We start from the raw sequence: 14,932 nt of genomic DNA on the forward strand, positions 1-14,932 counted from the left end.
AGTAATTCAGACAAAACGATGAGTGGAGACTTACCCTTGATGCCTGTCTACACAGCATTGCGTGTATTTAATTAACGTAATACATCACCATATTTTCTGAATCTCTACTGTTGTCAGATGGCTCTGTAAATGAGGAACAGATGTGAAGAACAAAAAGTACAAAGGTAATTCTTCCTCAGAGAAGAGACTATGAGTGGAGAACAGTTGGGAAATGATCCCACAGAAAGTTAAATCCGAAGGCATGTTTGTTGTTAATCACTAGATTTTTGCTCTCTTTTATTTGAGGGCATTTAATAGATATTATATGTCTTTAAAATTAAATATGCAGAGCTTTACTCATTGGTAATGCCAAATTTCCAGTGACATTACTAATATAATGCCAACCACCACAGTTTTAAAAGCTGCAAATGTGATGTAAGTATATTTGATTAAAAAAATCTTTAATGAAACTGTCACATGTTTGTTACACTGGAGTCTTGAAGTGGGAGCAGTGCAGACCAACTTTATGCAATGATCTATAGGTTACAGGAAGATAGCCTACTGTCTGGAATGGAAATAGTTTGACAAATAGCCTAATCGTGTTGCAATGTTTTGTACGGTTTAACTGCTTGTCCGTATATACTTATGTGTTTGTATTTATAAAACAGTTCAATAAACAATAAGTTAATAATTGACTTTACATTTTAGACCTTGTCTGTTTTTGCTCCAACTAAAATGGTTACAACTCCCAAACAAAGTAACCGAATTGGAAAACCGCATTTAAAACATTTGCGAATAAAGCACCGTTTCCATCTCATGTGTTAAAGAACATCACTTCCTGGGAAATTAGTGACAAATAACTGTAATAAAACTGGATGTTGCTGCGGGGAGGGCTTTTTGGCTCTCTTTTTTTATATCATGAATGACTTGCGCCTCAAAATGCGTAGATGCCGTTCGAAGGCGGAGTCAAGTTATCCGATCTGTTGAGGTAAAGTCACGTGAGACTTGTGTTGCACATCAAGGGCTTTATTCAGTAAATGTGTTTTCAAATGAATCACTTGAGTAAATGATTCAGTGACTCTGCAGCTCTGGCTGTATCCGAAATCGCATACTTCCCTACTATATACAGTAGTAGGCGAAAAACAGTATGTGACAAAAGAAGTATATCCGTATTTAAAGTAGGCTACTAATAAAAGAGCAGGCAAAAAGTAGATGACCTACTATTTCCGGCGAGATTCTGAAGTGTGCATACGATGGACACCTTACTATCCCATGAGGCCACAGGAGAGGATTTGTGAATTACAGGGAAGCGACACAAATTACGCCGGTAGGTCACATGATAATGACAATATGGCGAATGTACTGTAGTACGTACAGATTGTATTCATACTACACATATTCATAGTCTACAGAACATACTTTTTAGCGGTTGCGGAGTTATTACAAATTAAGTACTACTCTAGAGAGTATGCGATTTCGGACGATGAGCCTCTGTCTCTCATTTGGAAGGCTGCACTCAGGAGGTCGCATACGTCAACTTGAGGCTGCCTCATTTCTGCAAAGTAACCATTACATTCCAAAGTAAGAAAGAAATGACAGTCATTTACACCACTTTTCTGAAATGGACCATCCTCAAATGTCCTCCACCTCTGGAGGGTGCAGCCTTCCAAAAGAGACCGTTTCATTCATGAATGCATAAGTATTTGTGAACGAATTGGTTGAATGAAACACACATATAATAAAATGACACAATTAAGAAATACATCATTTAATGTTAACAAATGTTGGTCACTGTACCCAAGTGTGAATAATACACAATACATAATTTGAGGTGGTCTAAAGTTGTGTCCATGTCAGTGGGCCTCAGCGCGTTTATATACTGTCTATGCCTCAGCGAGCAGGGGGCATCGGGAGCTCTCTGGGGCTTGCAGAGGGCTGGACAAATCAGACACCGCTGAACAGATCTGCTGTTTCTGCCCCATTGCTTTATTCAGATTATTCACCTCACTCTCTCTCTTTTTCAGCTTCATCTTTGAGATCTGTTTCTTCACTGCTGGGGCCTGTGAACACACACAGTACAATCTAGAGCTGTCAAATAATGATTACAGTTTAATAAAATAATTACACAATATGCCTGATATATATCAGGGGAAAGGGGGGACTGTGTACACATGCCCCTATATAGTATAAATAGAGTATGTAAATATTTGCTAAGAAACATCCCCAAGTGAAGATAAAAGGCAATACATTATTGTGGGAGTCGAAAGTATTAAATAGATGTATTCTAGTATTTTGTCTGCATTTTTTTTAATAGGTCTAACATCAAACAAACAGGAACAGATTCATGCTCCATTTATAGCACTGAGATTATGAGCTCAGGAAACAACAAATTTGTTGGTGCTGCTAAAAATCTATTAATTGCACAGTGTGGAGTTTCTTTGTAAAACCCAAGGCAGCCTGTGGCAAACAGCATGGATTTAGACTGTGCATATGTTCTGAAGATCAAACACACACACACTCAACTTATCAAGTCACTGATTCTAATCCACTGTTGCCATTGAGTGTACCTTTTCATAGCTTTCATTTGGTATACAGTTGTGATGGCCCACTCTTCTACTGCTTCTGCCCGTTCTCTCTGCACTAAGGCCCTGTAGAGAAAGCATTTATTATAGACGGCACTTGGGTAAGCTATGAAGCCACTTAAAGGTGGCTTTCTATAGAGAGACAGTGATGGTGTGTCTGAGATGTTGAAAATGTCTATTTTAAGGTATGACTTATCCATTATGCCTTAAAATAGTCATCCAACCGTGAGTAAGTAAATAAATCAATTAACTTGTAAGTAAAAGCATCAGGGTACCATAGACGTTCTAACCAGCAATGCATTTGTTGGATTGTTCGTTTTTACAAACGTGGACTGTTTTCTGTTTTCTGTGGTAATCAACAGCAAGCTACATGTAAGTTTGGTGTAGAGCAACTTTTTGACTTGTTTTATTTTTTCTCTCTATCACAGAGTTAGTATCAGTCAGACTTCCTCACTGTGATACCTTATTATTTCTGTTGGTTACACTGCGTTCCTGCTGGTTTCTCTGCAGCTGGTTGATGCTTTCCTGTAGAGCCTGGCGAAGCTGTTCTGTCTCTTGTCTCTGAGCCTCCAGTTCTGCCTTCACACTCTCAAGCTCGACCTGCGTCTCGTAACCCAGCACCTGTCTCTCTCTGAGAGAAAGACACAGCACAGATGGACAAAACAGAGCTTTATTTTAAAGTTTATACTATAATATAATATATCTATTTGAATATATTTTCAAATATAATTTTAAGTTTCAGCAGCCATTACTCCAGTCAAATCATTCTAGTATGCTTTTATATTTGAAGATAAAAAAAATATGACCCCAAAATACAGGTGAAACTCGAAAAATATCGTGCAAAAGTTCATTTATTTCAGTAATTCAAATTAAAAGGTGAAACTAATATATTATATATACTCATTACATGCAAAGTGAGATATTTCAAGTCTTTATTTGTTATAATTTTGATGATTATGGCTTACAGCTTATGAAAACCTTTTCACAATATTCTAATTTGGAATGGGCTTTTCATAAGCTGTAAACCATAATCATCAAAATTATAACAAATAAAGGCTTGAAATATCTCACTTTGCATGTAATGAGTCTATATACCGGTAATATATTAGTTTCACAGTTTAAGTTGAATTACTGAAATAAATTAACTATTGCACGATATTCAAATTTTTCGAGTTTCACCTGTATTGCTTTTATTACACACATTATTTTATTTTGAAGTTAAACTTTTTCTAAATGTATTAAAAATACACTGAGAAAGAGAGCGAGATAATTATTTGTGATGAGTGTGTTTTCTGTTGTTCGCACCTGAGTGTGTGTATTTCTCTCTGGATCTCCTGCAGCAGTAGTTGTTGCTGTTGGCTCTGGCTGTTCTGTATTTCAAAGCGGGTTCTCACAAACTCCAGGTCTGTTTGTCTCATTGAGACTATGTGCTGTCTCTCATTAGGAGGTAGGTGCTTTAAACTAGCACAACCTGACATCTCACCATCACTTAGCTCCAGAGCCTCACGCAGCACTTGCACTAGCTCCAGGTACTAAACGAAAGACGAAAAGTAATGATTTCATTAATGATTCACTAACACAAACTCAAAACAGAGCACGAGCTCATGGCCACAGATGCTCTTTTCACACAATTTAGTTTGAGTTTGTACGTGCCATGTGTCACTCACTGTTCTCTCACTGAACTCCAGAGCATCAGACATGTCCAGTCTGGCTGTGCGCTCTCGTGCTGCCTCGGTCAAAGCTTCAGGGAACGCAAAAGCACTCTGCATGTGTCAAATAAGCACACTTAAACACTCAAAACACACACAACAATGAACACAGATGTCAGACAGCAGTACTTGAACTACACAAACTCCACCAGTTTGTTTAAAACCTGATGATCATGCTCTCCAGCATGATTTGAGAATGATCCAAAGCGCTTTAATGGAATCAAGAAAATCGGACATTTCGTTCAAAATTATTCAGTTTCAGTATTTCACAAATGTGCTCATCTGATTAGTGACCTAGAAATGGTGCATAATCTTAAATATTTCTTGAATATATTATCGTATGTATTTCTGTACTGAGATATATGGAATAAGTGAAGCTACTACCACAGGACTGATGGATCCCCTCTGAGCTGCAGATCTCTTCATCCAACTCTGCTTCTCTGGCTCCCCCTGCTGGCTCAGACGCTCTGTAAACCGCACAGAAGAAAATTGATCATGTTATGCCAGAAATGAGATGAGATCAGAATCACCACATCCAAAAGTTTGATCATTAGTTAAAAGGAATTGCAAGACTCACTGCTAGGCCACTTCTGTTCTAGGGCTCTGATTCGCTCCCTCATGTCACGCAAACCTTCCTGCTGTTGAAGTATCGCTTCCTCGCCGCGATGACCTTTGTGTTTTGACCCCTGATTGATGACATCATTAGGAGCTGTCATGAGTGCCACATCCTGAGAAAACAACATCCATATAACAGTTAGCAGTGTCCATGTGTGATCTATGTGAGTCTGTGTGTTTGTGACACCTTATTCTCCTTTTTTCTCTCTTTTTTTTGATGGTTTTGAGGTCTGCAAGATTTTTTTATGCTTTTGAAATGTCTTTTGTGCTCACCAAGGCTGCAATTATTTGATTAAACATTTAGTTAATAGGGGAATATTGTGAAATATTATTGCAATTTAAAATAACAGTTACTTTATTTTAATATATTTTAAAATGTAATTTATTCCTGTAAAGGGAAAGCTGAATTTTCATCAGCCAGTACTCCAGTTTTCAGTGTTACAAAATTTAAAAAAAAATGTTTTGTAACATTATAGATGTCTAATGCATTTAATGCACCCTTGTTGAATTAAAGCATGCATTTCTTTCGTTTTTTTTTTTTTTTTTTTTTTTTTTTACTGACCCCAAAACTTTTGAATGGTAATGCATATCCAGATGTGCTTTTTTAGGCTAATATCAGGCACATTATTAATGTGCCTCAATGTGACTAATTCAGCCACTGTTTTAAAATACTATTATTATTCAATAATTTTTATATTCAGAAAAAAATCAAACAGAGCATATTTTTCTTCTTTATCTCAATCTGTCTCGATTTTTCACTAAATATATCTAAATATAGATTTTATCTATATATAAATATATCTAAATATAGATAAATATAGTTTTGTTGATGTTTGTCCAGTTTGTTGCCGATCTCACTTTAGTGTTTCTTAAGGTCTGGAGTGGAACAAGGCTTGTGTTCTCCATCTCTCTGTATGCTGCTGCTTTAATTTTCAGGTCCTCCTCAGTTTGTCTAACAAAAATGGAACAATATCTATTCAGAAACACATTCACATGTTGTGGATTTATTGAGCAGACAAGTCATCTTTAAAAAAAAACACTACTTTTTATCGTTTTATAATACAAAGATAAGTTTGAGGCCATAGTATGTGTCATTTTTTGTTTTTGTCGTACCTCAGTTGTTCTCCTAGCTTCTTTGTTTCTTCATCTTTCTGTTCCACTAGTTGTGACATCATGGTAAGCTTCTGTGTGAGCATGCTCAGTTGAATCTTCTGGTCTACAATTAAAGCTTTATGACTCTCCAACTCCAACTTCTGCTGTTCACTTAGTTGTCCTGCACAGACAGACACTCGGTCAGAAACATAAAGACAAACACAGAATGCAGTTGTACTCGATTGTGTTGCTTTTGTGCCTGACCTGTCATGTCAGAGAGCCGAGCATGAGCCTGGGCCAGGTCACGACTTAAGGCATCGATGATCTCACTCTGACTGACCACTTCCTGTTGGGATGAGACCAGAGATGCCCTGCAGGACAAATTAGATACTGCATTAACGATACAAGAATATATTCTGAAAACAGTAGATTGAGTATGATGATGAGTATAGCATACAGTATAGATTGTTTAAAGTCGGCATGAAACGGACAAAAGTGTGACAGTCTTTTCTTCCCTACTGTACTGTGATGTATATCTGACTGAAATGAAACAAGAAAAAATTTAGGATTTTGTCCATTGGGATTTGATTGGATCGGTGTGCTTTGCTATATTGCTGATGATATGTCATGAGAGTGACAGGTTGTCCCGCTGATAAACACATCATCAAAGAAGAGAAGAGATGTTGTTGCAGGAGGGAGGGGAAGTTATTTTGATTAAAGACTACAGGGGCACACATGAATTCAAAAAAATTATAATGTTGATTTGCACGGATAAATCATTCATAATAACTTCTGCAATATTCCACGAAAAATAAGAATTCCATTTACGGAATAAACACTTCTGATCTTTTATAAATAAATAACAATAAATTATGTATACATGGTCTTTGGTTATCATTATCATTTTAAATAATTTAAAATATTTAAGGATATTGACTGAGACAAAAAAAGAGACATATTTGCAGCTACAATTTAACAGTGCCTGATCTATGAAATGATTTAAAGAGAGAGACGTGGACTGTGTAATTAGTTATTGAGCAAGAGTTTCATAAATAATGCATGAATAAGGCATGCATTATGCATTAACAAGAGCACACTGTATGTATATTATTCTGCTCATGGTGAATGTGAGGACAGAGAAAGGAAATCTGTTTACAAAGTAACTTGCAATATATAAATTGCTATAAATCGCAGAGCTGTTGCATCTGGTTTTGCGGCAGGCCTATTGGCTAAATACTTAGAATAATAATATACAACATAGTTTTTGGATGATGGGTAATGCAGTGATACCGGAGGGATTGTATGGTTTGATCCAGTTCCGGATTGTCCTGTTTTTCTGATGTGCAAGTCGTGCTGTTGCTTTCAAAGCCCTCCAGTCTATCGAGCGCCTCTGAGAGACAAGTACAACAAGGGTAAACATGATCATGAACACATATGTAGGACGCATTAAATCTGTTACACAAATTAGTTTTAATTAGCTAATGCTTTTGAGAAGCTGCCCTCTATGTGTAACACATAAAACTGCAGCATTTCAAAACAATGGAAAACAAACAGTCCAAATGCCACAAATTTGCTTATTTTAAATAGTGATCATAATGTTTATTTGTTTTTTATTTATTTTAAGTGAGTTTCAATGAAATTATGAATATTTTTGGTCGTGTTTATGAATAAGAGGCTGTGCTCACCTTTGAGTTGGTCCTTCAGTGAGTCCCTCTCCTCCTCAATCTCTCTCCATCTTTCCTCACTCTGCTGGGCTTTGTTTATTCGTGTTTCCATGGCAACAATGGTGTATGCGTGCTGTCGCACCTGCTCCCTGTACTCCTCTACCTCGACTCTGTGTTTCTCTCTCTCCTCTTCAGCTCCTGTCTGCAGGGCCTTCGCCTCTCTTTCCTCACACTGCTTCATCTTCTGGTTCCTCTCCTCTTTGAGATGGAATTCACGCAGTGTTTCTTTCAACTCTGCTTCTCGTATCTTGGCTTCTTCAAATTTGGTTTGCCACTCAGCCTTGCGTGTCTCTATCTCCCTGTGCAAGGCACTCTTGGAAGACATGAAAGTTATAGTCAGAGTTTTTTTTTATCACTGTGGGTTTATTTCATTTTAGGGAATGAATTAAATTCTTAATTTTAACTCACTTCAGTTTGTCTCACTAACTGTAGGTCATCCTTAACCTCCTCCAGCTGTCGCATTAGTGCAGTTTTCATCTCTCTGTGTCCCTCGGCTGCCTGCATCATTAAAAGGTCAAAGGTCAAGAGAAACTTCAGTGAAACAAAATTTGATAGTAAATTCAATTCATTAAATTAATCTAGTCTATTAGCTTGGAGTCAATTCTCGGAAACACTTTCAATAATATATGAATTTCCATTGGAACTGAGATGAGTTTCACTTCTAATTATAACTCGAAAAGCTAAATGACAATCAACAGTAATTGAGAACATCCCTCAATAGCGACTACATTTGGTGTTTTTGAGAGAGGCAGCAACACCTGAAGTTTCTCCAGCTCAAACTGCTTTTGCATGGACTCCAGTCTGCTGTGAAGATCTCTGCCATGCATCTCTGTCTCCTGAAGCTTTTGCATCTCTGACTTCAGTACAGGAAAGAAAGACAGTCATGTTTCTTATGAATCATGAAATTGCTCGTTTTCTGATTCTTTAACTAATTTTGCTGCAATACCTTTAGTTTCCTGAGCTCTGATTGGATGTCCTTGTGGTCCTGGCATAAAATCTGTAAGGCACCTGATACTCCTAGACAAATCAAATGATAACAATAATTCAGACTACGGTTCTGTAAAATTCAATAACAATTCAATATTTTGTGTTTCAACATCACTTAGCTTGTCACAGTCCTGCTTTAATCTTCTTAAACTTTCTGTTTCTTACCTCCAGTCTTCAAAGAGACATCAACCCCTGCTGTCTTTAACATCTGAGCAGCATTTTGCAGTACTGTGAGCAGGAGGTTCAGTAAAAACAGCGAATGCTCCTGAACCAAGCCAAACGCAGGACTCAAATTCATGTCCTGCATCCCAGATATTTCCATCTTCACTGTGTCCGCAATGCATGCATCTTTTACTCGACTCTGTATACAAACGCAAAGAGATATTATATAGCTGTCTAATGCTGTAACACAAACATACAATATTACTTGGCATAATCAATGTTTCCACCTACTGATACCTGACACTCTTGCAGTCTGGCTCTAAATATATGGGTATCATCCAACATTTTACTCTGCGTGTGAGCTTCCTCTTTGAATTTCATTTCAAAGTCATGCACTTTGGTTTTGTACATCTCCATCTGTTCCATTAGCTCTGATAAACGGTCCAACACCTCCAAAATCGGAAACAAAAATAAACAATTTCACAACAACAACAAAATTCAAGCAGTTTTCTCACACTCATGACTTTCCAAATCTGCATGACTTTCTTTCTTCCGTGGAACACAAAATACTTTTTTTTAAATCCTGGCCACTTTTTTCAACATAATGACAGAGAATATGGATCATACATTTTAATTTAAAAAAATCATAAATGTGGTCTACGTGACTATATCCATTTATCAACGATATCCTTCTCTCAACTATATCCTTCTTTCTATTTCATTTCTACCCTTACAAAATATAAGTATATTTCAAGATCATTTTATTAAGTATACTTTATGTAGTAAATATACTAATATCAATGTACTAGTAGTATACCTGTAAGTGTACTGTTTCAATACTGCTTGGGACTAAATTGACTCACTTTATAGTGTATAAAAGTATATTTTAAGTGTAACAGTACTAGTAGGGGTTGAACGACTTCCAATTTCTTAAAGTCGACATTTATGTGATGAAAGTCGAGTCGCTGATTACGTCATTAATAAACAAATAAGCCTGAACTTCGAGCTGAGACTGAAATCTGATTAGCTTGAAATATTTTCTTACCTTTTGATCCGATTCTTTGTCAGAAACACGCACAGTCTTGACGATCTGGTTACGAAAACTGTCAAACTTTGAAGAAATTTCAGATAAGTTATAGTAATAGACACTTTACAGACTGCTGTTCCTGTCTTGAGTTCACTTACCCTTGACTGTGTGTGTTTGAGTTCAGCTAGAACTCTCTGTTCTCTCTGCTGCGTCTGCTCATGAAGCTGCTTCAGTCTGTCTATCTCTGCCAGCAGAGAAGCTCGTTCCTAGAGCGCACATCACACATGAACATACATGACATCAGATTTCATAAGCTGCCATTACCTGGCCCAGTGGCCCATCAGTCTCTGGAGCAGTGTTGCCAAATATTTTCAATGAAAAGTAGCTAAAGTCTGCTCAAAAATAGTTACATTTCGCTAGATGACATAATGCACCAATTGTCAGCAGTTTACATATGTTTTCTCTCCTAATCCATGCTCATATATTGTAATTTTAATATAATATATAGCTGAATGTCCAATAAAGCTGTTCTCATTTACATATTTTCTGTCAGACAACAGAATGATTATGATATAGTTACTGACTACATGTTAACCAGCAATCCAAAAAGTTGCTAGATTTGTTGCTAGCTAAAAAAAGTTGCTACAGGGCTCTGAAAAGTCTCACTGTGTGGAGATCAGGACTGGGTGTGAGTGAAACCAAAAACTCACTTTTTTGAGTGATTCTGCTTCACTCTTCTTGGAAAGTAGCTCATTCTGATGCTTCTGGGAGTCTTTCAACTTTTTAAACCACACCAAACAAGAGAAACCATTATTTTCATTGATAAAACATCAAAACAGCATCATTAAAACATAAGTGCTGATGCAGGAACCTTGTCCATCATGCTTGTGAGCTTGGCTTCTTTGTGTCTCACATCTTGTCTGAGTTTGTCCACCTCAGCTGCTAGTTTAAGAGCCTGTTTCTCTCGAGCAGACACATCTCTCTGCAAACCGCTAATCAATGCTGAATTAAAAATTGAAATAAAACAGAGTAACTAACTGCTCAGATCTAACAGTGTGGTCCCTGACTATGCAACAATTATGTTAAGTATTATATAAGTGTATCTTAATATTACACAAATGTCCAAAGGTTTGGGGTGCTTAAACTGTGAAACACTTTTTCAGGATTCTTTAATGATTAGAAAGCTCATAATAACAGCATAGAACAGTAGTGAGTGTATATCAAAGGCAGTATAAAAATAATACTATTGTATATACTTACAATTTTACTTTTATACAAATGGATAACGTTTCACATTACAGTAATATGAATGACCCACATATACAACCCCTATAATATCATCATCATACCTGTAGAGGAATTATTTTCATTCCTCAGTTTATTCATCTGTTCTGATAGACTATGTATCTTCTGATCTCTCTCTGTAACAGCCTGTCCGAGCATCTCTCCAGAACGTCCCTGAAGTTCCAGCATCTACATCCATTAAAGAGATAAAGCTTACAAAAATGCACGGCAGTTAATCATTAAATAGCACATGAGAGATTTCCAAGGGATTTTCGAGAGAGAATAAATAGCTTTAGCAAATAAATGTGTCTCTCTTAAATTGAATCTTGAAACAAAAAATAAATAATGAAACTTGAAACATTAGTCAATAATGGGTATTTTTGCTACAGAGTGAATGCTTTCTCATGGACCAGTGGCCTTCTGGATAAGACATCAGCATATGGCACTGGAGATTGTGAGTTCAAGTCCCACCAGGGTCATTGCCGTTTTTTATAAAAGGGTTTCCTGTTTCTTTTTTGAGATTGAGACAACGCATGAAGTTTTCTGTGATCGCATTCTTGTCCTGTAGCATAATTGGGGCTCTTAATCCCAGACTTACCCAATGTAAATTTTTACTGTACTGCCATATGAATTAAGTTGTAACTCAAATGGCATTGCACTTTGTTTTTGTTGTATCATGAAATCCAACATGCAGCCTTTGTATTTGTATATGACTATGAATCTGCTGCTAGCAATTAGTTGCAGAAGACTGATATAATCTAAATTATACTATTCTTGAACTCCTTCAAAATAGGCGAGACTTGAAGTCACAATCCCCTGTTCCTGAGGCTGATGCTTCATCCATTACATAAAACAGTAAATAATGTAAAGTGAAATGTAACAAAGCAGACACCTGCTCCTTTAGCTGCTGTATCTGATCTTTCTTCTCTTTGATGTCACTCTCCAGGCAGCGAAGTCTGTGTGTGACATCTGGATCACCCTGCTTCTTCTGAGACAGCTGGAGCTTCAGAGCTGACACTTCCTCCTTCAGGGCCATGATCACATCATCCTTCCTTTGGGACTCATCCTCAAAGCACACAGACACACGAACGTGTCCCTCTCCGGGCCAATGCAACCTCTCCTCCTAAGAAAGATCACAGTTATCAGTGTATTGTTTAAGCCTTTTAGCCCTGTGAGATGGCATAACAATAGCATGGATGGTCCAGTGAGCAATTGGACACTAAGGTTTTTTTTAACAGGATGTTACACTCACTTCCTCCATTGGCAAGGAGTTAATGCTTTGAGAATCGTGAGGTTGTGTCTTACTTCTTAGATAACATCCTTTTCCTGTATTACCACTCCAGCTTCCTGCAAAAATAAATAAATTAATAAAATGTATGCAGTTTCAAATAAACTAGGTAACACTTAATTTTTTGTGTGCTGAAAAAGACTTTAACTGCTACCTGGTCTGCTGGACTGGGTTTTGCGATCAGGTGTATTTAGACCCCGTTTAGACCCAGCGCTCATGGGGCGAGGTCTGGTGGGAGGGTGGGGTGAAACAGAAGGGGTCCGAGCTCGTACCCAGGCCTGGGGAATGGGAGACTGGGAAGCCAAAAGAGGAAACTGGGAGTAAGGCAAAAAAAAAAAGTATTTTATGTAAATATTAGATTGTTATTTATTATATCAATATTTACAGGTGAAACTCAAAAAATGTGAATATTGTGCAAAAGTTAATTTAAAAATTGAAACTAATATATTATATAGACTCATTACATGCAAAGTGAGATATTTCAAGCCTTTATTTGTTATAATTTTGATGATTATGGCTTGCAGCTTATATTCAAAATTAGAATATTGTGAAAAGATTTTCATAGCTGTAAGCCATAATTTTAAGCCATTAAGTTGAATTACTGAAATAAATGAACTTTTGCACAATATTCTAATTTTTCGAGTTTCACCTGTAGGCATAATATAAACTTGAATCAGTACATTACAGGTTTTATTTATGATAATGAATTTTCTGTGTCTTTGAACTTGACTCAATATAAAATGCTACTGAAAAAAAAAACAGATATAAAAAGACACATAAACAAAAAGACACAACGTCATTTCTCTTATCCGTTCAAACACATCAAAAATGTTACTGATTTCTCGCTGTCAGTGGAGAGCTCATAGGTTGATCCTCCATAGCCAAAGTGAAGCTGGTCTCCCGGAGAGAGGCGCACAGTGGCATTGTGTATCCGGCAGTCATTGACGTAGGTCCCGTGGGCAGAGTTCAAGTCACGAATAACATAGCAGCTGTCCGCTTCACACCAGTCAATAGTGGCATGACACTCATCCACCCCATTATTCTGAGTAGATGAGATGAGACACACTTAAAAATACATTCTAGTGACGTGTCTCATAGGAGTCAGAATGTCATATCCACATATCAGATCATCATCTCATCAGGATAATTAAATGTTGAATCAATAACCTTGTGAACTGACATAAGTGGACACATCTGGGAAAGAAAAAAGTTTAATACAGTACCTGCAGACAGAGGTCAGAGTCTTTGTGTCTTCCTATAGTAGTTATTTTAGGCTGGAGTTTAAATACCCAGTTTAGAGTTTTGAGGTAACCCCTCATTTCAACCTGAAGTGCAGAGAAAACTATTAAATTGGCATTCAACCCCTAGGCTACTGAATTTCTATGTAGCTAAAGTATCGGTGTCTCTTTTTTTAACCTAGTTTACTTGCAGAACATAATAGGCACCAGCATTTTTTTTATACTGTAGATTGCAATGATTATGTCTTGACAACTCACCAGTACGAGTTTTCACCTGCATTCGTCCAAACTCTGTACGACCCTGCTGCTCATGGGCATGTTTCTTTCTGTCTCTAAATAGGTTGTGTACGAGTGTCATGGTAACGTCAAAAGAGATCCGCCTTCAACACAGCGTGAATTCCGTTCTGTCCACCATAGGTTCTGTCTGGGTGAGCAGACGTCAATCTTCCACCGTGGAAACTTTCGAGACGCGTTTGTGCTTGTATAATGTAATTGTATGTAATTATATAAATATATTTTTTTATTTAAGTCCTTCATTTAAAATATATAGGCCTATTTTATGCACTTATTTTATTTAAAAAATTTCGTTTTATTCTAACATTCTAACATAAGGTTGGTTCGACTAAATAAACATGTTGTTTAGCGCGCGAAAGCGAATGTATTTTGGCGGTGCGAGGTAGCCTAACACGTTTTAAACAAAATACATATTTTGTGAATATTTGTGAATTGTAAACCTATGTGATACAGTGCGACCTGCACTGTCAACGGTCCCAGGCGGTTTCTGTGGTCGTGGCTCCTAAACAGTGGTCCTCATCTTGTACAGGGAGCTTCAAAGACGGCCGTCACGGTCTTGCGACCAAAGATAGCCTCATTAGCCTGAGATAATTTTCTGACAGTGTCAGAAATGCATGAACAGGTTCGTGTGAGATGCGCCTCGCCTGATATGTATGCGAGAGGAGTAGGCGGCTGCAGTGAGGGAGGAGTGAAAAAAGTGCAGACAATACGGTCGTTAGTGGATCTGACACCTGCGAGATCAGAGGCGGATATCGCGGGATTCACGCTCATGCAGAACTGTTGATGATAAACTCATAGACAGTATATGGATAAACTGGACCTAATTTAAGTTATGTTGCTTTTATGTGAAAATAAATAATGATTAAGACACCCAAAGTATTTATTTCCAGTTGAAAACGTACAATCACTTTTAACAATCACGCGTATTTAATTAAAAAAACAATCAAATAA

The 14,932-nt window shown here is 37.3% G+C and overlaps 1 protein-coding gene across 2 annotated transcripts; it reads right to left on the reverse strand.

The window, feature by feature from the left end:
- Positions 1-1,066: 1,066 nt before the first annotated feature.
- fhad1 (forkhead-associated (FHA) phosphopeptide binding domain 1) lies at positions 1,067-14,068 on the reverse strand. 2 transcript variants are annotated; one of them, XM_079637714.1, is made up of 28 exons: positions 13,946-14,068; positions 13,673-13,774; positions 13,285-13,491; positions 12,604-12,742; positions 12,414-12,508; positions 12,054-12,284; positions 11,227-11,350; positions 10,749-10,879; positions 10,588-10,656; positions 10,036-10,143; positions 9,896-9,961; positions 9,148-9,300; positions 8,854-9,049; positions 8,648-8,718; positions 8,460-8,558; positions 8,110-8,199; positions 7,663-8,014; positions 7,268-7,367; positions 6,242-6,348; positions 5,999-6,158; positions 5,744-5,837; positions 4,848-4,998; positions 4,655-4,737; positions 4,229-4,324; positions 3,867-4,093; positions 3,024-3,192; positions 2,547-2,627; positions 1,067-2,039 (listed from the first exon to the last, which is right to left on the reverse strand). In XM_079637714.1, the coding sequence occupies exons 2-28, from the start codon at positions 13,766-13,768 to the stop codon at positions 1,863-1,865; spliced, it is 3,672 nt and encodes a 1,223-aa protein (XP_079493840.1). In that variant the 5' UTR covers positions 13,769-13,774; positions 13,946-14,068; the 3' UTR covers positions 1,067-1,862. The 2 variants fall into 2 exon arrangements, with proteins under 2 accessions (XP_079493840.1, XP_079493839.1); XM_079637713.1 differs by having other exon boundaries at positions 12,604-12,763.
- Positions 14,069-14,932: the final 864 nt, after the last annotated feature.

Source organism: Phoxinus phoxinus (genome assembly GCF_949152265.1).
Source record: "Phoxinus phoxinus genome assembly, chromosome: 15".
Taxonomy (NCBI): Eukaryota; Metazoa; Chordata; class Actinopteri; order Cypriniformes; family Leuciscidae; genus Phoxinus; species Phoxinus phoxinus.